Source organism: Neofelis nebulosa, chromosome 9, assembly GCF_028018385.1.
Source record: "Neofelis nebulosa isolate mNeoNeb1 chromosome 9, mNeoNeb1.pri, whole genome shotgun sequence".
NCBI classification, from domain to species: Eukaryota; Metazoa; Chordata; class Mammalia; order Carnivora; family Felidae; genus Neofelis; species Neofelis nebulosa.
This window is the reverse complement of record NC_080790.1, coordinates 961,648-985,068: the sequence shown is the minus strand read 5'-3', so window position 1 is coordinate 985,068 and position 23,421 is coordinate 961,648. Positions and strand designations below refer to the sequence as shown.

General features: G+C 56.0%; 2 protein-coding genes and 1 long non-coding RNA gene across 4 annotated transcripts in view; 2 read left to right on the top strand and 1 right to left on the bottom strand.

The window, feature by feature from the left end:
* PXDN (peroxidasin) overlaps nt 1–23,421 on the top strand; it is a gene marked incomplete at its 5' end in the record, with an annotated part of 79,383 nt that overhangs the window by 15,768 nt on the left and 40,194 nt on the right. The window contains 2 exons of the mRNA XM_058686331.1: nt 20,330–20,401; nt 21,179–21,250. Coding sequence (XP_058542314.1) covers nt 20,330–20,401; nt 21,179–21,250 — 144 coding nt within the window. The remainder of the gene's footprint in view (nt 1–20,329; nt 20,402–21,178; nt 21,251–23,421) is intronic.
* Nucleotides 1,478–5,074, top strand: LOC131484280 (keratin-associated protein 5-1-like). The gene is made up of 2 exons (XM_058682381.1): nt 1,478–4,221; nt 4,407–5,074. Exons 1-2 carry the CDS (start codon nt 3,966–3,968, stop codon nt 5,072–5,074), a joined length of 924 nt encoding a protein of 307 aa, XP_058538364.1. The 5' UTR covers nt 1,478–3,965.
* On the bottom strand, nt 6,127–11,338 carry LOC131484281 (uncharacterized). Of its 2 annotated transcripts, none has more exons than XR_009248130.1 (3): nt 11,226–11,338; nt 7,375–10,434; nt 6,127–6,235 (listed from the first exon to the last, which is right to left on the bottom strand). It is a non-coding gene; the product is annotated as an uncharacterized LOC131484281 (long non-coding RNA). The 2 variants fall into 2 exon arrangements; XR_009248131.1 differs by having other exon boundaries at nt 6,162–6,238.

Below are 23,421 nucleotides of genomic sequence, written 5' to 3'. Positions count from 1 at the left end.
GACTTTCTTGAGTCAGTAACCTTTGAGTAAAGCGGATTGCCTTCCGTGGTGTGGGTGGGCCTCATCCAATCAGTTGAAGGGCTTAGGAGAAAAAGGCTGGGGTGCCCTGAGCAAAAAGGAATTCTGCCAGCAGAAGGCCTTTGGACTCAGACGGCACCTGTTTCCTGGGTGTCCAGCCTGCTGGCCCACCCTGCAGATGTTGGACTTGAGCTTCCATAATCCCTCCTTAAAATAAACTCCCCCTCGTATATATGTACACACACACACACACACACACACACACACACGCCTGTTGGGTCTCTTTCTCCAGACAAGCCTGACCAACGCACTGTCCCTGCAGAGTGTCACGTGACCCTGGTTGTCCCGGTCACAGCTGGGTGGGTCTGGTGGGCACCTGACCAAGGACAGTGAGTCTGTATGCTGGCCACTTGCTGATGTTCCGGCCCTGCCCTGACCAAGGACAGACTGCTCTCTGCGGAAACGGGAGCTAGAAAATACTAAGGGATAAACAGCTGGCAGTGGGGACCGACACTGGCAGGCTGTGGCCGTAGAGAGGGTGCAGGGCTGCCGTGAAAGCCCCTTGCACGCCCAGAGCCCTGATGAAGCAGAGACAGGCGCCGGGGCACACACCCCTGCACACAGGGTGGAGGGGAGGAGGGGAGGGAAGAGAGCGGACCCAGCGTCCGCTCCTGTGCAGGAGCCCCAGCTGTGAAATGAGTTTTTAATCCCTTGAGCTCAAAATAGTAGGAACCTGATTACTTTATTTTTTTATTTTTAGTGTTGTATTAACATTTTTTTAATGTTTGTTTATTTTTGAGAGACAGAGCATGAGTGGGGGAGGGGCAGAGAGAAAGAGACAGAGAATCCAAAGCAGTTCCAGGCTCGGAGCTGTTGGCACAGAGCCCGACGCGGGGCTCGAACCCACAGACCATGAGATCGTGGCCTGAGCCGAGGTCGGACGCTTAACTGACTGAGCCCCCCCCAGGCGCCCCTCAAACATTTCTCTAGAAAGGAAAGAGCCCCATCTTTCAGTTACTTATTATCACGGAAGCAAACCGCTCATTGAGGAAGACGCAGAGAAGACACTGGTGGCCTTGCTCCCACACTCCTGGGTGTGGAGACCGCTTTCCCTCTGGCACGTCTGTGTGTTTTGTGTTACCGGTTTACTTACTTTCCGTGAGGAGCTCCTCTGCAGCCCCCGTGTGTCGACCTCACCTGCCCGCCCTCAAGGTGGCCATTTTCAGTGGCAGGATCGTGGTCAGGCCCCCAAAGCACCTGCTGGTGGGCCCACTTTTCAGGTAAAGAAGCTCACTGTGGTTGCAGGGAGGACAGTTCCCTCTCCAGTGGCAGGTCAGGGTCACGCCAACGCATACGTGCCTTGAGTGTGTGCGTCCGTGTCCCTGCGTGGTTGCCCCTGGCCGGCCACGGAGCTGCGAAGGGTCTGGGTGAGACTGTGTGCTAGGGACTGGTTTGGGTGTGTGTGTTCTGACCGGGCACGGAGCATGCCCGAATGGGCCCCTCGTGTGGGGTTCTTGCCACGTGGGGGCCGCGGGGGCCGGGGTGGTGGGCCCCTCCTGAGCCCCCTTTGCCCTTTTCACACCGGCCCCTCCCCCCACTTAGGTGCCTTCTGGTGGCCAGCCCGGCCCCACCCTCCACGGTTCTGCCTCTCCCCACCCTCAGAGTGAGGGACAAAGCCATGGGGGCTCAGGGAGGGAGCAGGCCTGGGTGGCCCTGGGAGGTTGGTACAGAGATTGGTGTAGTGGGTTAAATTTTGTCGATGGTGTCGTACTCGGGTACGGTGGGTTAGGACAGTGGGTCAGCGCAGCAGATTAGAGTCAGTTAACACAGCAGATCAGAACCGAAGGTCATTGTAACTGATTATTGTGGTAGAACGGTAGGTCAGTAACGATTATGTGGGCAGTTGGGATAGCAGGTCAGTGCGGTGTTATTGTTGTGGACTGATACCAGGTCGGTGCGCCAGTCCAGTCCGGGGCACGGTCCATGTGCGGTGGATTAACAGCACAGATCGACACCGTAGATGAGTCGACCGGACCAGGGTTCCGGAGCTCGGATGAGCCAGGGCTGGGCTCTGTGCCTCTCGCCCGAGGCTGGCCGTTGTGCTGGGTCCGGGGCTCCGCGGCTGCCCCGAGGCGTGAGTGGCCTGAGAGGTGTGGCCCTCGGGGGTGACCGGCTTCGTCGGTTCTGACGCGTCCACCCCCCGGGCGGGTGTCGGCACAGTCCGGACCGGCCCCCGTAGGTGCCCTTTGGCTCTGTCCCCAACGCAGGCTCTGAGAGTAATGGGCTCCTTTCTGTCGCTCAGAGGCGGGGACAGCTCGTGGGACCTGACGTTTGTATTCAGACGATCGTGGTCTTTTCTCACGTCTTTCCTCGTATTGTGGAGCGATTTTCTCTAGTGTTGGGTGTCTCATCGCGTGGGTTTGTGTGTCCACCACGTGGTGGTCCTGCTGAGAACACGGGGGATAGCCCTGTGCTCATGGGCGGTTTTGCTGCTGTCACCGACCCCACAGAGCGGGAGGGGCATCCTGGTTACTGCGCGCCTGCGCTGGACACGGGCTGTGGTCTTAGGAAGCTTCTCCTGCGCGCAGAAATCACACATCCCAGATCCCGCATCCAGAAGGTCTTATTTTTCTTATCAGTCAGTTGTGTTTTGAGAGCCTTGCTGGTCGGGACACTGACGAGACGTTCGCCCGATCCTGGGCTCACGGGTCACCTGAGCGCCGGCCGGGACGGTCCCTGCAGGCACGGTGGGGGGTCAGGGGAGTGTCTGCAGGTGCAGCTCTGGGACCGACCGTGTCTGAGGGCTCCTCTCCCCACAGGAAACGAGAGCAACACAACTGAACTGACCATGTATTTAAAGGTTATTATTATTTTTTTAATCACATTTTGTTTTATTTGAGGACGAGGACACGGCCTGTTTGGGGGCCGAGAATAGGTGTCTACCACTGTTTAATTCAGCACACGTTGGGGTGGCCACTGGTCATTAGCAGGACCCTGGACCTGACCGTGGGTGTCACAGGTGGGGTCCGCAGGTGGGCTGTGGCTTTGGAGGGCACAGCCTCTCACGGGGGCTATGACGGATGTGTTCCCCAGTAACTGGACCCTCCGAGGCCAGACGCCGCGTGAGGACATCACAGAATTCCTTCTGTTCCGGGCAGTTCGAGACGCCCTCACTGTACGGGGACCTGGTTCTTCAACTGGAACCTTACTGAGGACTGGGTTTTGACGCGTCAGGTGTGGGAAGGACTTCCGCCAGCTGTGGGACCCGGGAGCAGGTCTCTCCACGGATGTCGGCGCTGCAGCGTGTTTGGGGAGCAGGGCAGTCCCCCAAGAACGTGCAGGCCGGAGGCCGGGGAGCGTGCGTGGGGAGCCTCCGATCGGCGGGGTAGAGAGATGCTAGGTCTAGATTGGCAGGGAGCCAAGTTGGGGGGGTGGTTGCCGTTGACTGTGGGGTCCCAGTGAAGGTTTTCGGTGGGAGAGGCCGTGAGGACGCAGTGCTGTAGAACCTGCAGGGAAGGAGCTGACCGAGGAGAGGCCTGGACGGTGGGAGGGGAAGGTTAGTTCGGGAGAAAGTCGTCTGATGTCAGCCTCCACATTTAACATAAATGGACATTGGACACATGAACAAACACAGCACTCGCCTTTAGTGCTGATAGCGTATATCGAGCTGGTAACCTGGATTTTTTTCACAAAGGAGAAATATAGTACTTTTAACAAAATACTTGTTTTTCATTTCATAGTTTTATTTTCATTTCATCCATATATAAAGGCACCTTCAAAAATAACCACAATAAAGCATCTAAAAATTAGCAATGATTTCTTAACATCATCTGATATCCTGCCAATGTTTCCCCTTCCCCAGTCTGTGTGTATGTGTGTGTGTGCACACATGGGCTTCAGTGTCCCTGGTGTGTGTGTGTGGGGGTGCTTCAGTGTCTCTGGTATATATGTCTGTGTGTGCGCGGGCTCCATTGTCCTTGGTGTCAGCGTGTGAGCGTGTGTGTGTGTGTGTGTGTGTCTGTGTGTGTGTGGGCTCCATTGTCCTTGGTGCCTGTGTGTGTGTGTGTGTGCGCGGGCTCAATTGTCCCTGGTGTGAGTGTGAGTGTGTGAGTGTATGTGTGTGTGTGTGTGTGTGTGTGTGTTTGTGTGTGTGTGGGCTCCATTGTCCCTGGTGCCTCTGTGTGTGTGTGTGTGTGTGTGTGTGTATGTGCGCGGGCTCCATTGTCCCTGGTGCCTGTGTGTGTGTGTGTGTGTGTGTGTGTGTGTATGTGCGTGGGCTCCATTGTCCCTGGTGTGAGTGTGTGATCGTGTGTGTGTGTCTGCGTGTGCACAAGCTCCATTGTCCCTGGTGTATCTGTGTGTCTGTGTGTGTGTGTCTGTGTGCGTAGGCTCCATTGTCCCTGGTGTGAGTGTGTGTGTGTGTGTGTGTGTGTCTGTGTCTGTCTGTCGGTGTGTGTTTGGGCTCCGTTGTCCCTGGTGTGTGTGTGGGGGGGGTGCTTCAGTGTCCCTGGTATATATGTCTGTGTCTGTGCGGGCTCCATTGTCCCTGGTGTCAGCGTGTGAGCGTATGTGTGTGTGTGTCTGTGTGTGTGTGTGTGTGTCTGTGTGTGTGTGGGCTCCATTGTCCCTGGTGCCTGTGTGTGTGTGTGTGTGTGTGTGTGTGTGTCTGTGTGTGCGCGGGCTCCATTGTCCCTGGTGTGAGTGTGAGTGTGTGAGCCTGTGTGTGTGTGTGTGCTCACGCACGGGCTCCACTGTTGCCGTAATAGTTACCGGTCACGAGTCGGGAAGAGCTGCTGAGGCCCCTGCATGCGATCGCCCGGGGCCGAAAGCGTTTGCCCAGGTCCACAGGCGCCCGAGAGGAGAACAAAGAGGCCTTGAACAGCGGCAGCTGCTGTGGAATCTGCGCCCGTCAGACTTTCCGTGGCCGCTGGGGATTAAGCGCCGTTGGGTGGAGGGTGAGAATTCCCGGCCGGCGTGCACCCTTTTCGGTCCCATCCGCGCCTCAGCTGTTGGGACGCGTGAAGGCCTGCCCACGTGGCCATGTTTCTGGACGTGACTCGGACTGGTTTTAGCATTTATGTTAAAGGGACATCAGTGTGTCCCTGGAAGAGTGCACCCTCCCCAAGTTAAGGTCGGGAGAGGGTGAGTGAGGGCTGTCTGAGCCTGTTCCCATCGCGCCTGGTCACGGGGCTCTCCGGAATGTGCCCAGGGAGGACCAGGGTCTCAGACGTGGGGACGGCGTACGGGTGCCCAGGCCCCTGCTGGGCCGCGTGATTTTAAGCCAGTCGGCTCACCTCTTTGAACCTTTCCACTGACTGTAAACTGGAGAAGTGCCGTGCCGAGCGGGATGGAGGTAGGCTCTCTTTCGCGAGGTGACCCCACACAACCCCCATTCCAGAAGGTTGCCTGGGCCCCACCTCTGATCCTCTTTTCCCAGCTGGTTTCCTGCTCTGCTTACCTCATTTCGTGTCCTCCCAGGACGAGCCGGTAATGTTACTGCTTCATTCTGCAGAGTTGTAGACTGAGGATCAGGGAGGTTAAGACATTTGTCCAGGATGGCACAGCAGCAAAATGCAGAGAAGGGATGGGAACTCAGGTGTGTCTGGTGCTCCCTGGGCCGCAGTCCACCTCCTTGCTGTCACACCAGAACACTGACATCTACTCAGAGCAGTGGCCTGGAGACAGCGTGTGTGCACGTGTGTATACGTGTATATGCGTCCATGTGTATGCGTGTGTGCATGTGTGTGCGCACGCGCGAATATGTGTTTATATGTGCACATGTGTATACGGGTGTATGCATGTGCACGTGTGTATATTGTGCACACATGAGTGTGTATATGTGTGCACATGTGTATACGTGCGTGCACGCGTGCACTGGTTACTTTTGTTTCCCATGGATGAGTCCCGAGAGGCAGGGGGTGGGCCCTGTGAGCACCACTGAAGGCTGCTGTGGGGACACCCAGGTCAGAGGTGTCCCAGCGCCCTGTCGGGTGTGTCGTCTGCTCCTGTTTTCCCCCTCAGCCTGCTTGGCTCCCCGGGGTCTGTGACGTCGCAGAGGACGCCCCGCCATGTACTCAGGCGCTCTTCCCCTTGGAGGAGCCTCGCTTATCCGCACCACCGCGTCCTGTTTTCACAGCAGGAAGGCCACACATGCGAGTTTTCAGTAGAAGCCGCGTGGCTCCCACTTCCCAGGGCCCGAGATCGAGTTGGCATCATCCTGCTGGGAACATGCCCCGTTCAGTTGCTGTTTCCTTGGCGGCCCCTAACGAGAACGACGTCCGCCCGCTGTGTTTGCAGGGACACCCTGGGTTAGTTGGACAGCATGGACCTCCCGCCCGCCCACGCGGGGCGGACCTCCCGCCCGCCCACGCGGGGCGGACCTCCCGCCCGCCCACGCGGGGCGGACCTCCCGCCCGCCCACGCGGGGCGGACCTCCCGCCCGCCCACGCGGGGCGGACCTCCCGCCCGCCCACGCGGGGCGGACCTCCCGCCCGCCCACGCGGGGCGGACCTCCCGCCCGCCCACGCGGGGCGGACCTCCCGCCCGCCCACGCGGGGCGGACCTCCCGCCCGCCCACCCGGGGCGCGCCTCCTGGTTTGCTCAAGAGGTGAGTGTGGGTCCTCTGCCCCTGTCATTACGCAACCGTCCTCGGTTTAACCCCCCAGTGCTGGGCTTTCTGGGTCAGAACAAAATGGCCTTGGGAGAAGTCCGTAGTGCACAATTCTGGGGTTTTTTTTGGTCTGGAAAGTAGGGAAAACACTGATTTCATTTTTTAAACACCCGTGGAAGAAGTTTGGGATTTTTCCCAGAGGAACCAGTGTGTGAACTCGTACATTTGTTTTGTTCATTTGTAGGGCAGAGGGAAGGCTTTGCCGGATCGGCTGCCTCTGCGTGTGGCCTGCGAAACAGCAGTCCGGCCACAAAGCCTGGGGAGGAGTTACCTAGGGCAGAGCCGGAAACAAAGGGTGCCGGGGCTGCGCCAGGCTCCCCTCGCCGCACCGGGTGTGGACCCTGGGCCCAGGGCCCAGGGCCGGAAGGAGCCCCTGCCTGCTTCTGTCTGGCCCGCGAGCTCAGTGTTTTACACTTTTAAGTGGTTGAGAAAAATCTGAACGAGAGCGTTTCCTGACGCCACAGTTGCGGGGTTCCGAACCCTGTGCCAGGAGCTGGGGATCTCTAGCAGGCATGCCCGGGGCCCCCGTACCGTCTGTGGCCGCGTGCTGCGGTGACCCGGGCAGGGTATCCCCGCTGTGCGTGGGGGGCTGTGGGCCCGGGTGGGGGTTCCTACAGGGCCTTCCCGGGGGTCCTGGCACAGGGCTCACTGGAGGGCCAGCAGAGGGGATGTGTAGGTCACAGTACATGAGGAGCTGGGGCAGCACGAGGCTGTCAAGCATGTGTGCGAAGGTTCTCCGCGTCCTTGCCGCAGACAGCTGGGGCCGGGAAGTCGCGGACGCTGTCTGCGGGCTATTGGCAAAGCTCAGTCCAGAATCCCCAGGGCTTGTTGAGAATGGATGACAGTTTCAGGGTGATGGGTCCTTTGCTCTCGCTGGCCACCCACACAGGTCAGCACACGGGTGTCCACTTTCCCCTGGGCAGGCTGAGCCAACGCCTGCCTTCCTGAGCCGAACACGAACGCGGGGTCTCAGTCTGAGGACATGACCAGAAGACTGGAAGTGGCAGCATGGGCCGTCGGTGCCCAGAACATGGCTCTGTCCTGTGCCGCTTCCCGCAGGTTTCTGTGCACCTGAAAGGAAAAGAGAAAATCTTTCCTGCCAACACTCCTTCCTTCCGACCTATCTGCCTGTTTTCCTGGGGGCAGCAGCTCTGTGTGCAGCTGGGGTCACCGCCCTGGCTTGTGCCTGAGGACCTGTGATGGGAAGGAGGAGCTGGCCCTGGACCCCTTCCTTCCCCCCACTGTCCCTCCTTCCGGGTCTCGTGTTGTGCTGTTTAGTGGGGTTCATGGAACATTCTGACCTGATCCTGGACAGTAGGTGTCTCCCTGCCTTCCCTGCGGTTTGCCTGTAAAGACTTAGACCCGGCAAATGAGGCTTACAATGTCATGATTATTTAAATATCTCATGGTACAAATCCAAGCCATAGGGCCACCTTCTCTGCAAAGGAAATAATGTCGCTAAATCCCAGAGAAATCTAATATTTAAGCGTCATCACTGCCTGTATATGTTACTAATGAAATAACCTCCTGACTCCTAAAACCAGCTTGGAAAGTATGTATGTTTGTCTTTGGAATGGGTCGATACCCTGATTTATTTTCAGAAAGTCGGTTTTCATTTAAAGTTTTCTGTATTGTGCTTTGAACTACTCAGTTTTTGTTTTGAATTGTACGTTGGAGAAAAACGTATTTTGCTTTCCTCTCTGTTATCATATACGTTATTATGTATTTTTGCCAACCAGACTTTTAAGGAATGGGCCGGAAGGTCACCTAAGAGTTGGCCTGGGTGGGCGTCCTGCCTCCGGGAGGTCCTGAGGGGTTGGGGCAGCCTTCTGGCCCTGCCCCGGCCACCCCTCCTCGACACTGGGCTCCACAGGACGCTGACACGTCGAGGCCCCCAAGGAAGGGGATGCAGCCTTGAGAGACTCCGGTTCTCTACCTCCCCGTAGTGGGACCCAGCCCTGCAAAAAGGAAGGTTCCTCAGTCTGGAGGCTGCCCACCCCGGGCAGGGCCCTTGCGAGTTCTTCCTGTGGCTGCTCCTCTGTCCTCCCTGCTGTCTGCCTCTCTGTCCCGCCTGCTGGGTAGAGCCCCTGCCTACCCTGCACCTGTGAGCCAGGAGAGGCGGTCCTGGCTGCTTGGTGCCATATCAGGAGGCAGAGACGGCAAAGAACAGAACGTTTGACAAATTGCACCCCAGCGCCCACGTGCCTCTGCAGTCTGAACGGCCTTCTCTGGGGAATGTGCGATCCTGGATGTGTGGCCGCCGAGCTCACAGGCGGCTCCGTGGGAAACAGAGCCCTCGGGGCCACAGAGCCGCCTGGCGTTGGCTCCTTGTCAAATCACCCATTTCTCCTGTGGGCTCGTGGGAGAGGTGAGCCAGGTCATGTGAGCAAGGAGCTCGCTGTCTGCCCGTCCCCATCTCTCTGGGACTGCCCACCTGGCAGGGGTGCGGGCACGGTCCTTTCATGTTGTACCTGTAGGCTCCTGGGCCGAGAAGTGGCCTGGGGCGTCACCTGAGGACATGGTGCCCTGGGTGCTGCCTGTGACGGGTGCCAGCCCGCAGGCCGCCGTGTCACAGGTCAGCAGCAGTGTTAACACAATGTCATAGTAACAACATGCAAGACCGTCTTTTACTGTTTTATGGAACCGTCAGTCCACGGTAGGGTGGGAAGAAAGGGCAGAGCCAGCGAGCTGGCCCCTCCCGAGGGTGGCTGAGCCCGTGAGCACGCTCCTCTGGGCGTGGCTGGCCGTGGGCCACCTCATGCAGGCCGTGGAGGAGCAGAGCCCATCAGCCACGGCTCACAGGTCTCCTGTGATGGCTCCTGTCTTGAAAGCAACGTGGTTGTCAACACTGACACGGCTGAGAGCTGTGTCCCAGGCTGTCGTGGGCAAACGCGTCCAGCCACGCTGGCGTTCCGGAAGGATGCGCCTGCGTCAGCACAGCCTGCCCTGTCCTGTGTCCACGAGCCCTGTGTAGGTGGAGGCATCGTGTCCGGGATCCCTCGTGGCAGCTGGCCGCAGCCGGTCCTGCCTGTCGGGTGCGGGTGCCGGTCCTAGCTGTCCCTCGGGCAGAGATGCTGGGTCCCCACGTGGGGCCATGCCCGTGGCTGGGTGGCCAGGCCTTGGACCCAGGCTCCTTGGCTTTTCCTCTCCCGGCACCGGTGTTTCTTTGCTGACCCGTGATTTTCCCGTTTTTAACTTCAGTAACTTGGCTGAAGGAGGGAGTAGGCGCCTATCACACATGCAGACAGCGCGTGCTCACGGGCTTAGCAAATCCTTGAACGCACACCAGGGTCAGAGAGACCTCTGGAGGCGAGAAGCATGAGCCAAAATAAACAGGATGAAGTTTGTGTAACTTCTGGCTGTGAGTCATGCTTCAGAATCCTGCCGGTGGCTCCCAGTGAGGGAGAGGGGACAGACACACGGAGTCTGTCCCTGAGCCTCCTTTTGGGATGCTGTTCACTTACACTTAGGAGCCTGACACGTGAGAGGATCTGTGTGAGAAATTTTGCCTTCGTCTCGTATCAGTAAAGTCTCATTTCTCCCGGACGGTTGGCTAAGGAGCTTTTCGGGGCTCGGGAATGCTGTGCCAGATCTGACCTTGGCTTTGCTTGCCTTCGGGGTGCTTAGAGCCAAGCCCGCCTCTGACCTCCGGCCTCTGCTCCTGAGCCTGGCTCTTTCTCTGCCTTTCTCTCCTCTTCCCTGCGACCTCAGGCATGTTCGTGGCTTGTGTTTTGTGTACTTTCATGCTGTGAGAAAGGAAGATTAGGATGGGAACAAACAAAAACGAATTTGTCATTGTGTGTAAACGTTCCGTGACTTCCAGCCATGACTCCTGTTTTTTCAAATCTACTCTGTAAATACCGAATTGAGTTAAATTTTTTTTTTTTAAGTCAGCTGCAGAAGCAGTGCCAACTGCTTGCCCTCCTGTCCCCTGGTGTCCCCTCCTGTCCCCTGGTGTCCCCTCCTGTTCTGGACATGCAGTTGCCCTCGGCAGTTCTGTCTCCAGGCTAATGCCGTTCAGCCCTCTCTCCACACCATGCCCAAGATGTTCTCAGACGTTCTCAGACGTCCATGTGATCCTGCCTTCTTTCCACTCCAAACCTCCCTAGTCTCCACTTCAGGAGAAGCCAGAGCCCCACTCCTGGCCTCCTGGAGCCCGGCCCGAGGCAGCACGGCGTCACGTTGGGAGCACAGTCCGTGCCCAGGTCTCTCTCTCAGCAGGTCACAGGCTAGGCCATGACCCCAGGCAGCTGTGGTGGAAGTGTCCAGCCCTTAGCAGGTGCACAGGGACATCAGCTGTTAGCCCACGTCCCAGCAGAACCGCCTGTGGGAGTCTGGTTCACAAACACCTTTGCAAGAATCCGGGACGATCCTTGCAACGGCGCGCTTACCGTGTGCATGCGTGGGGCCAGCTCAGACGTCCCCCTGAATCTGCCCTCTCGGTCAGCAAACCACGGAGTGTGCCCGCCCTCCCCCCCCCCCAAGACCAAGCCCTCCCAGGGCGAGCCCGACTCCCCAGCCTTGCTGGAGCTCTGACCCGCTGCTCCACGTGCACGGCCCCTGTCCCGTAGACCCCGTGCACCGTGTATGGTGCAAGCGTCCTAGCTCGCGGCCTCTCAGGCCTGCCTCCCTCGGCAGGGTGATTGTCAGTGTGGCCTCAGCACCCCAGTGTTGGCATCACCAGGGGAATTTATAGGCGGTCAGTTCTGATGGGCAAACACTAGCCAAGGGCCAGCTCGCTCCCGGTCAGAGAGCAGGGTGCACTCGCTAATGACCTGGGGACCCTAATGAAGCATATTGGGAAACATGGTGGCCTGAAGAGGAGATTCTGGCCAAGTGGGGCCCAGGCAGTATGGGACACTCTGGGCCGTGCCTCCTAACTTGGTGTTAGGAAGGACCGGCTGTGATTCGGACAGCAGCCGTCCATGCATCCCACAAGCACTGTGGGAACCCCAGAGAGCTGGTCACCGGAGCAGACAACAATACAGGGACAGTCAGTGGAGGGGCGCCTGTGGGCGTGACCCCGTAGGCCTGATGGGGCGGGCGTCAGGCTCCTGACACTGACAGCCAGGCACGTCCCGGGCACGCTGAGCTGTCATCATGAGGGACGGCCTTGGGGACTGGAGTGTGCGGCTCGTGGAGGCCAACGGGGACCGGAGGCTGGAGCGGGCTGGGGGAGGGTGGTGTCCTCCAGGAGGATGGCCCAGAGGACACTTGTGCGCTCAGAAGGGCACAGTGGATCCTCATCTGCAGCCCTGATTGGCCCCGAGCTGTGTGGTGCCTGCGTGGTGGGCATTTCAAAGCTGTTTCAGCACATTTGTCGTTCAGGACCTCGTTAGTAAAGGTGCCTTTCCGAGCTGCCCTTTGTAGTTACGCAGCGCGAACATCCCTGAGCAGGTGGTCTTTGCTTTGCCGGCACAAAGCCCAGGGCAAGTTCTCAACTCCGTGTGCGCGTCTGCACGCTCAGAACGCCTGTCCTCACCGTGCTGCAGGAACCACTAACGGGGCGTGCGCTCCTGCGGGTGCTGTCTGGTCCCGGAGGCCAGGTCCGCTTTCCTGAGCTAGTGGGATGCCCACGCAGGAGAGGGCGCGCTGTGTGCCCGGGGTTCTGCAGCAGGGATGGGGGCAGGCACGTGGGCCGGAGGCGTCAGGAAGGACAGACGGCCTGGTGGTGCATCGGAGGCAGGAAGTGAAGGAGATGTGGCGGTCAGCTTCTGGCTCACCTGTCCAGGGGGTGGAGTGTCAGTCAGACTGCAGGAATTGGAGAGGAACCACGATTTGTGGGGGAAGAAAACATGCTTTTCTTGAGGACAAGTGAAGTCCACGGTGCCTTGGGGAGTGCGTGGGAGACCCACAATTCCGTGTGCCCGCAGGCAGGGACGTTCGCACCAAGGCGGGGCCGTAAGTAAGTGTCTTATCACCAGGTCATTTACAGACGTTCTTTTTTAAAGCAGTCTTGGGAAGACAGAGTAGGCTGTGAGGTGCTCTGATATCTTTAAAGTAAAATGTTAGATTTCTGGGACGCCTGGGTGGCCCAGTCCGTTAAGCTCCTGACTCTTGATCTCGGCCTAGGTCATGATCTTGTGGTTCATGGGATGGAACCCTGCATCTGGCTGTGTGCCGACACACGGAGCCTGCTCTCTCTCTCCCGCTCTCGCTCTCTCTCTCTGTATGTCTTCCCGTTCTCTAAATAAATAAACTTAAAAGAAAAGAAAAGCAGTGCTAGATTCCGAAAACAATAGCTGTGTCGGGTTGGTCGGGGTCACGGTCCACTCAATCCAGATGCCGGCCCCTCCCTTCCCTGGGGACGCAGGAGGCAGCAGTGGGTGGGTCCCACGGCTCCTTGCAGCAGCGGGGCCGGCTTCCCGGGGCCACACTGCCCATCTCAGGGAGAGAGTCCAGCGCTTAGAGTTCTGAGTAGAATTGGGGGTGCAGCTAGATTCACGATGGCTCGACACAGTTTTCCGACTCATGATCGTGCCAAAGCTGTACGCACTCAGGAGAAACTGTACTTGGGATTTGGATTTTGGCCTTTCCCCAGGCTGGCGGTACTGGGTAGGATCCCTTCTGATGCGGGACAGGGGTCCGCAGCGGATAACCCTGCCCCCACACAGCCACCTGTGTGTCACTTGCAGGACGGTGCTCAGTAGATCACAGGAGCTGTTCAGCACTCTGTTCTGTGCTGTGTGTGAGGTGGTTTTGCTCAACTGTAGGTTCACGGAGCATCTGAGCGGGTTGGGGTGGGCTGGGTGTAGGCTCTGGGGTAGGCTCCGTGTGCCGTGCCCTCTAGGTGCTCAGTTTCTGATTTCTGTTTTTTTCTGCTGGGCTTTGCTTCATCAGTAGTTTGCAGTAATGAAACATTAAAACAAATCACCTAGCCCTTGGCACTTGTGAGCTTAGACTTGGTTAGCCTTTTTCCTATAAAGTGTAAATGGACTTCTGGTTTTGAGGGTCTGGCTTACAAAATTGCACTGATTTCCAGGGCTGTTCCAGGCCCTTCTGCCACCGAGGGGGCTTCTGTGGCCCTGCACTTCCCCGAGGAGGCCGGAGGGGGCAGCACTTTGCATTACTTTTGAGGAGCTCCTGAACGCGGGTGCCATGGGGCGGGGGCATCCTGTGAACCCCTCCACCTTCTCAGAGGGGGGCGGGAGCGTTGGCGGCACAGATCAGAACCCTGAGCGGATTCGGAGTTCACCTCTAGCCCTGCTGCTTGCGACTGAGCGACTTGGGGCACCTTGCCAGACCTTCCTGCCTCTGAATCTTTGTTTGCCAAATGCAGGGATTTCTTCTAACCTGTCGCGAATTCTCCTCCTTCCTAAAACCACTCACCATTCCCAGGCCCTAACTTGTCCGTGGCAGACACGGTGGACGTGGACCGTGGTGCTGTCCATGATCTTGCCCCGAACTCCTAGTTTCTAGGAGCCCGTGGGAGGCTCCCTTGCATCACCCTGAGACTCTCTACCGTGGGGTCTGCTTAATTCAGAGACTGGCGCCTAATGAGTACTTAGCGCGTTCAGCGGATGAGTCTGGGAAATCTGTCAGAACCATGAGTGATGGTCTCCGTGGACGTCTACAAAGGGCTTTATGGTCTCGGGAGCACTTTCCACAGACATGGTCTCCTGCCGTCCTGTGATCGTGTGCCGAGTGGCGTTTAATTTTTAAGGTTTAGGACTTTTGCTTCCTGTTAGGATTATTTGTGGAAGTACTTAACAATGATTGTAAAAATAGAAATTCTACTTGTAAAATAACTGAGCTATAGCTAAGTGTGCAGTGTAGGGCAGGAGTGACCTTCCATGGTCCTGTTCTGTGGGGTTAGACATTTTGTCTCCTTGGGCATGTGTAGACATTATTTCAAGTTAAAAAATGGGGGGGGGGCATTTAGTATACACTTGGCTCTAACTACTTTTTAATTGGCTTACATTTAACATAAGTTTTATGTCAGCAACCACAAATGGGTTAAAGGATCAGACGTGGAGGACGAGCAGAGGGGACGAGCAGAGACCCACTGTGTGTGTGTGCGTGCACACGTGTGTGCATGTGGATACATGCATGTGCACATGCGTGTATGTGCGCGTGCACATGCAAGGGGTGCATGTATATGTGTGCATGTGTACATGTGTGTGTGCATGTGTGTACGTATGCGTGTGTGCCCAGACGTGTGCATGTACAGATGCCGCTTGTGTGTCCGCACACACTCGCAAACGTGCACACACTCACACATGCACACACACAGCTGCCTCCCCAACATTACCAAAGAGCAGTGTTCTCAAACTTCACCGTGCGTCTCCTGGGGGGATTATAAAAACTCAGAATTACCAGGCTCCACCCCAGACTTTCTGATTCTGTAGATTTGGGGTGGGGCCCAGAATTGGCTGTTCCGGCAAGTTCCCAGGAGATGCTGCTGATCAGGGGACACCCCCCCCCCCCCCCCCCCCGCCGAGAACATTGCTTAAGAGAATCCTCACTGTTCCTAATTAATAAGTCCCTCCTGAGACTTCCTACAGAGCGGGAATCGATTCAGGTGAAACACAGCCTCTGATCTGCAGTTATGACTTTGGATTTGGGGTTCGTATTTGAAGCCCATGGCATCTTGGTTCCCTGCACCTGTCTCTCCGGGCTGGGGCTGCACGGCCTCTGACCGTCCCTCCTCCTGTCGCTCGGAGGCTGACCGAGAGTCTCTGTGCGTCATGTGCGAGGGTACAGACACTGTCCTTTTTCCGTCACACTGTGCACTTTCTGGTGTCCTGCCCGCAAGCTCGCCCCGTTTTCTGCCGTATTCAGGATGTCATTAAGTCTGTGCAAGGACTTCCCATTTTAGCAGTTACGACTTCCAGTTCCAGAATCTCAGTTTAGTTCCTTTTATTGTTTTTATGCCTCTGCTCTTGTTGGGGGGGACCTCTCTGTGCCCTCTCCCTGGCTGCACGGGCATGTGGTTTTTCTCCAGCCGTCTGCTGGGAGCACGGGTGGCTGGCCTGACTGCTGGAAAATAGGCTGTGCAATAAGATGTGGTCACACGTGTAAGTTTAAATTTTCTAGCAGTTTCATTAAAAATTAGAAACGGGCACCTGGGTGGCTCAGTCGGTTGAGCGTCCAACTTTGGCTCAGGCCATGGCCTCACAGTCCGTGAGTTCGAGCCCCGCGTCGGGCTCTGTGCTGACAACTCGGAGCCTGGAGCCTGCTTCAGATTCTGTGTCTCCCTCTCTGCCCCTCCCCTGCTCATGCTCTGTCTCTCAAAAATAAAAAAATGTTGAAAAAAATTTAAAAAAAATTAGAAACCGGGTAATTTTACTGAGTTTATTAACTATAACAAACATGTTCATGTTTCAACACGTAATCAGTGTGCACTGATCTCCACTTCCTCCGGAGTCCTCTAGATCTGGTTTGGGTCTTCCCCGGACCTAGGCCTCTGTTAGGACCGGCCATGCTCGGGCACTCAGAGCCAAGTGCGCGGCAGCCGCTGTGTGGGGGCCCCTCTGTCCGTCCATCCAGCCAAGGCTCCTGGTACAGGCCTCACACCTGCCGGCGGGTGTCATGTGGGGCTCCCTCCCCCCAACCTGAGCGGGTGGGCGCCACCGTGTCGTGAGGGTGTCCAGTCCTGGGTCCCTGAGCTGTTTGCCCCCAGTGCCTGGGCATTTTCCTGATTGTCCGCCCTGCTCTGCCGTCGTAGGGGAGCCCGCCTCAAAAGCTGCATGGCTCTGGCCCCTGTCCTTCTGCCAACCTGAGGGCCGGCTTCGTGGTCTGCGGCCGTCCCCACCGGTTCGCCGGAGTGTTTGCCCACGGCAGTCCCCATTCCGGGGGGAACCTGTTCTCCGTGTTGGTCCAGGGTCATCTGTCCGAACCCTGTGAAACCCTGCCTTTGCTCTGTGCGAGGAGGGATCTTCCAGATCACCTGTGTTTACACTGAACAGTAACCAGCCAGGTGTCCTCATTAACCGCGGCCCCACATTTCACCGGGATGTGGAGGGGAGTCAGGGAAGTCGGCCCCAGAGACGCCCCCCGGCCCCCGTTCCCTCCCTCCCCTCCCTGCAGGGCCTGGCCTCAGTGTCCTTGTGCTGGAACCACGTGCAGTGTTCTGAATGTGGATGTAGATGAATTCTTGCCGTATTTCAAAGCAACAGGTCAGCTCGGGCCAGCTGCGTTCCCCGGAGAGCACGCGGGCGGACACCGGGATCCGGAGAGCACACGGGGTGGTGGTCAGGCTGGCAGTCAGGGCCGTGGCGACCGGCACCCGGGCCTGCCCTTCTCGAGAACCCGCCCATAGCGAGGAAGCAGGTGCCCCACTGTTCACTCCAAAGTGCTCAGATTTCATTTTAGCCACTTACATACTTCCTGAGAAGTTTTTTATTGCAGCATAAACCAGAACCCATTCCGTAAGTCATTACAACTATTAAATTGGCCCCAAATATCCGATTCCTGAAAAGCCCGTGAACGTGAGAACTCTGTACACGTCATGAGAGGAGCATCGTTCCGGAGTTGGACCACATGCTGCCCAGGAGCCCCGTGTCTGTTTCCTGGGGCGGCCTGCACAGACGGAGCTCAGACGGGAATCCACGCGCTCCCAGCTGGAGGCGCCTTTCCACGACCAAGGGTCACGCTCCTTCCAGGGCGGTCCGCTCTGTGTCCCAGCTGCCGGCTCGCGGTGGACCTGGGTGATGGTTGACATGTGGCAGGATGATGGCCGTCTTCACACGGCTCTGTCCCCATCGTCCAGATTTCCCTCTTTGAGGACGTGAGTCATGCTGGAGTGGGGCCACCCTCGTCGCCTCTGTAAAGACCCTGTTTCCCAATAAGGTCGGCTCCGCGGCCCTGGAGTCAGACCTCAAGGTGCTAATGGCAGGGCCCCAACTCATCCCGTGATAATCCAGCAGCACCGAGTCACAAGGGGTTGGGCCTGTGCCCAAGGAATCTTGATTTTTCTGACTCTTCGAGGAGGAAAGTCGTGTTTCATTTGCTTCTCAGTGCCTTTCATTCACGTTAAATTTATAGGTTTTATTTGGGGCTGGGAGCGGGTAAAAATGGACCCGGCCGCTTGCCTTTTGCCCCCGAGCTCATGGCCCCGGGCCGAGCGCCTCCCCGGGTCCACGGAGCACACACGCCACCAGCTGCCCGGCGCCTCCCCCACTGGGCCACCGGCAACAGACAGCTCCAGCCCTGGGCGCCACGGTCCTGCCCTCTGGTCTCACCTGGGCTGCCCAGGTCATCCCTCTGTCCCTGAAAAGTCAGTAACTGCTCTCCCAACACACATCTGAGTGTTGAGAAGACGTAGGGGGAGTACTGAGTTCGGATCCACTGTCTGAGTGCTGAGAAGACGTAGGGGGAGTACTGAGTTCGGATCCACTGTCTGACTGTTGAGAAGACGTAGGGGAGTACTGAGTTCGGATCCACTGTCTGAGTGCTGAGAAGACGTAGGGGGAGTACTGAGTTCGGATCCACTGTCTGAGTGCTGAGAAGACGTAAGGGGAGTACTGAGTTCGGATCCACTGTCTGAGTGCCGAGAAGACGTAGGGGGAGTACTGAGTTCGGATCCACTGTCTGAGTGCCGAGAAGACGTAAGGGGAGTATTGAGTTCGGATCCACTGTCTGAGTGCCGAGAAGACATAGGGGAGTACTGAGTTCGGATCCACTGTCTGAGTGCCGAGAAGACATAGGGGAGTACTGAGTTCGGATCCACTGTCTGAGTGCTGAGAAGACGTAAGGGGAGTACTGAGTTCGGATCCACTGTCTGACTGTTGAGAAGATGTAAGGGGAGTACTGAGTTCGGATCCACTGTCTGAGTGCCGAGAAGACGTAGGGGGCGTACTGAGTTCGGATCCACTGTCTGAGTGCTGAGAAGACATAGGGGAGTACTGAGTTCGGATCCACTGTCTGAGTGCCGAGAAGACGTAGGGGGAGTACTGAGTTCGGATCCACTGTCTGACTGTTGAGAAGACGTAGGGGGGAGTACTGAGTTCGGATCCACTGTCTGAGTGCTGAGAAGACGTAGGGGGAGTACTGAGTTCGGATCCACTGTCTGACTGTTGAGAAGATGTAGGGGGAGTACTGAGTTCAGATCCACTGTCTGAGTGCTGAGAAGACGTAGGGGGAGTACTGAGTTCGGATCCACTGTCTGACTGTTGAGAAGACGTAGGGGAGTACTGAGTTCGGATCCACTGTCTGAGTGCTGAGAAGACGTAGGGGGAGTACTGAGTTCGGATCCACTGTCTGAGTGCTGAGAAGACGTAGGGGGAGTACTGAGTTCGGATCCACTGTCTGACTGTTGAGAAGATGTAAGGGGAGTACTGAGTTCGGATCCACTGACTGTTGAGAAGACGTAGGGGAGTACTGAGTTCGGATCCACTGTCTGTTGAGAAGACGTAAGGGGAGTACTGAGTTCGGATCCACTGTCTGAGTGCTGAGAAGACGTAGGGGGGTACTGAGTTCGGATCCACTGTCTGAGTGCTGAGAAGACGTAGGGGGATTACTGAATTCGGATCCACTGTCTGTTGAGAAGACGTAGGGGGGTACTGAGTTCGGATCCACTCTCTGAGTGCTGAGAAGACGTAGGGGGAGTACTGAGTTCGGATCCACTGTCTGACTGTTGAGAAGATGTGAGGGGAGTACTGAGTTTGGATCCACTGACTGTTGAGAAGACGTAGGGGAGTATTGAGTTCGGATCCACTGTTGAGAAGACGTAAGGGGAGTACTGAGTTCGGATCCACTGTCTGAGTGCTGAGAAGACGTAGGGGGTGTACTGAGTTCGGATCCACTGTCTGAGTGCTGAGAAGACGTAAGGGGAGTACTGAGTTCGGATCCACTGTCTGTTGAGAAGACGTAAGGGGAGTACTGAGTTCGGATCCACTGTCTGAGTGCTGAGAAGACGTAGGGGGCGTACTGAGTTCAGATCCACTGTCTGAGTGCTGAGAAGACGTAAGGGGAGTACTGAGTTCGGATCCACTGTCTGAGTGCTGAGAAGACGTAAGGGGAGTACTGAGTTCGGATCCACTGTCTGAGTGCTGAGAAGACGTAAGGGGAGTACTGAGTTCGGATCCACTGTCTGTTGAGAAGACGTAAGGGGAGTACTGAGTTCGGATCCACTGTCTGAGTGCCGAGAAGACGTAGGGGGCGTACTGAGTTCGGATCCACGCGCAGGGTGGATGGATCTCCCAGCTCACGATGAGCTTCTCAGTTTCACTCTCTACTTCTCACCGAGAGAACACTGAAGGCGCTTGGCGGATAAAGCACCGCGCTCCAGTCCGGAAATTGTCGGAAGGCCGTGCTGCAGCTCTGGACCCTCCCATGGCCAGCAAGTCCTGTTGAGTCCGTGCAGGGCAGTCCCGCTCTGGTTTGGGAGGACCTGGTGACGTTAGGTTTTCCAGCGAGTGGCAGGAGGTGGGCGTCTGGTCAGTTAGAAGCGTGTTTGTCTCTCCAGGATCGTTGCTTAAACCAACTTGTGTCCCGGGAAAGCGCCACTCTCGTTCCGATAAATGCTCACTGATTCGTTGAGCCTCGGAGAGGAGGCACTTGGCCCAAGGAAGGAGCTGGGCTGCAAGGTTTAATTCCTGAGGTGCCTCGTCGCGGTGTTGAGTCTGGGTGAGATGATGGCTCATCACTAGCGGTGACTGTGCACTTCTGTGTCTAAACACATCTCTTGTTTGTTTTCAGGGATCTGCGCTTTAACAGAATCCGGGAGATCCAGCCCGGGGCATTCAGGAGGCTGAGAAACTTGAATACGTTGTAAGTCCAAACGCTCTGTTGGGACCCCATGGGAAAAAGTGTAGAAATCATCTCAGCTTTCACCTGCGGGTGGAGCTCAACCACAGCGGTCAGCCCCGATGATCCGTGGTCGGGGGTGTGGATCGGGAGAGTGGACACGGGGCCCCAGAGGAGAACATGTGCATTGAGACGCCAGGCCTGTGGGTCCGTGCTCGGCGGCCATGCTGTCTTGTCTGACATCCGTGACCTGTGTGGGTCCCTCATAAATGGGTGTGACCCGGCCCTCGGCCACGGGCACCTTCTCTTCCTATGAACGACTCAGCCCCTGGCTGGGCCAGACCCCTTCACCTGCCCTATTCACATGCCCCCCTCACAAGGTGGAGGGGAAGGTGCTTCTCCCGAGCTAGCTGGGCCCAGGATGGGAGCCTGGGGGGGCGGCCAACCCCTCCCTCTGGTGGGACCACCCTGCACGTCCACACTGGCCTTCCAGTCAGCTGAGGTGGACAATGAGACAGTCAGTAGGACAGACAGATACCCTTTCCATCAGAGGGGATCTTGGTCTGTGTGCCCGGGGGGCGGGAATGGCGTGCCGTGACAGGGACGCCCATGCACTGAGGAAACTCGTGATCAGAGGGCAAAACTGAAATGCTGTTTGTCATGGACACAAGCAGTCAAGCCAGTGTAGGCGCTGAGCTCCGCAGCGGAGTCCTGCTATGACCCTTTGCAAGCGGAAGGAACGTTTCCCACAGCACAGTGCAGTGGTGGTGTTTTACTTCTTCCTGAACTTTGGTTTCATAGGCTTCTCAACAACAATCAGATCAAGAGCATACCCAGCGGATCATTTGAAGACTTGGAGAATTTAAAATATCTGTAAGTTCACCATCCGTTCTTTACCCTTCGGAAAGCTTACGTTGTCGGTATACAGACTAATCTTGAGCGAAATGTTATGCTGCTTGCGAATTATTGCAGATACACCCATCTCTTAGGCTGTATTTTCAGAAGGTAGTGAATTTTCGGGTGGGATTTTTAAAATGAGTTCTTGTCAGTATGAAGTGCTGTGTTGCATGAGGCTCGGTGAGTAAAGTCCGCGAGTGAGGTTAAGAGTCACAGCCCTGCAGAGTCCGTGGGAACAGTAACTCTGCTTGTCTGTGACTCATGGTCCCTCGCCAGCGTGAATGGCTGACAGGTGGTCTGTGAGAGAGAAGCTTGGAGAGCAGTCTCAAGCTGCCTGTCCAGCTGTGGGCAAGTGTGGGAAGCAGATGACAAATCCCACTGGAATGTCACTACTTTTGGCTAATTTTCCCCAGCTTCCTCCAAGTGATTGCACCTCTTAGTTTTCTGCAGTAAAATTGTAGTTTACTTTTCAGAGTTGACTTTCGGTAACTTATTTATTAGAATTTAAAACATTTGCCTGTTGAAGCCAGTTTTGCAGGTTAGAAAGTGGCCTCACTGTCAGGCGCAGGCTTGCTACGTTGCAAGCTCTTAATTTAAGACCGGAAGGCATCAAAGACACATTCCAGTCGCATTCCTGGTTGTAGAGAAAAGTACGTGTCGTGTACGTGTTATTCTTACTTTTAAGACTTAGATGGCATTTCCAGATAGAAGCATTAAAAAAAGGTTTTTTAACGTTTATTCATTTTTGAGAGACAGAGACAGAGTGCAAGGGAGGGAGGAGCAGAGAGAGAGAGGGGGACACAGAATCCGAAGCAGGCTCCAGGCTCCGAGCTGTCAGCACAGAGCCCGACACGGGGCTTGAACCCACGGACCTCGAGATCGTGACCTGAGCTGAAGTCGGACGCTCAACTGACTGAGCCACCCAGGCGTCCCTCTTTTTGTCTTTTTTTTTTTTTTTTCTTTTTTTCAATGTTTATTCACTTTTGAGAGACAGAGAGTGAGTGGGGGAGGGGCAGAGAGCGAGGGAGACACAGAATCCAAAGCAGGCTCCAGGCTCTGAGCTGTCAGCACAGAGCCCGACGCAGGGCTCAAACTCACTGTCTGCCATATTATGACCTGAGCCAAAGTCAGACGTTTAACCAACTGAGCCCCCCAGGAGCCCCAAGGTAGAACTATTTTAATGAGGGATTTGTATCACTGACTTTTTTTGGAAATTTATATCATAAGTGAACCTAAACATCTAGAAGTTATGTTGATTTTTTAAAACAAAGTCACATTATTGGTGTTGATGTGTATTTGGAAGCCTGTTTGATTTTGGATAACGTCACTGCAGCGATCACATTAACTCTGCTTACAGAAATACGTATTCCTCAGTGAAGGTAAACGAAAGTGTTAGGTATAAATATTTTCCATCACAGTTGGCATAGTGTGTTGCTTTTTAGAACAGGACAGGACAGAATAGACTAGAATAATGTATGAACATTATTAAGCCTTGTCGCTCTTTTTAAAAATGAGGGAAAGGCCTTCTGTTATGTATTTATTTATTTTAAGTGCTATGCAAGTTCCAGAAGGAAGGTTTTGGTTTCTGACAAAAGTAGGTTCAGTTAGCTGATGCCCAGCATCCGTAGTGTGTGTATGCGTATGTGTTACTTATTTTTTATTTTGTAATAATTGTGCTTTGGGATTGAATTAATTAGGAGCAAGTTATTCACTCTGCAGACGTATTTAGTGTTACAGTTTGGGGGACACTTTGGTTCTCACTTACAAGGATATTTTAAAGTAACACTTCAGGAGCCCCGTCTGCTGGCTCAGTCCCCATCAAGGCACCTGCTCTCCAGCCTCGCCCCCCTCTGTGGCTGGCCTGGCGGAAGGCGCCCCAGTCACTGGAGAGGGCTTGGGGCAGGGTCCCTGGTGAGGAGGGACCCCACCTGCCCATCTGATCCCCTCCTGGGCAGGAGAGTGCGCTCCCACAGGCACTGCTGAGGACACTGTGCAATTTCAGTACCGGGGAGCTGTTCTGAAGTTAACTGGTTATTTCCGCCTTTACACGTAGGCAGTGGTTTCAGACGTTGAGTATTAGTTGCCTGTGTAAGGCCTAAACCTCCCCTCACTGGTATTTCCGGATGAAGCTGGGCAAGAACTCCTGC

Bases quoted from the DNA above. Each gene is read 5' to 3' on its own strand.
- LOC131484280 (XM_058682381.1), top strand. From the start codon at position 3,966: ATGTCTGTGTGTGCGCGGGCTCCATTGTCCTTGGTGTCAGCGTGTGAG. The intron at 4,222-4,406 runs GTATGTGCGCGG...CTGTGTGCGTAG, and splicing joins GTGTGTGTGTGTGTGTGTGT to GCTCCATTGTCCCTGGTGTG.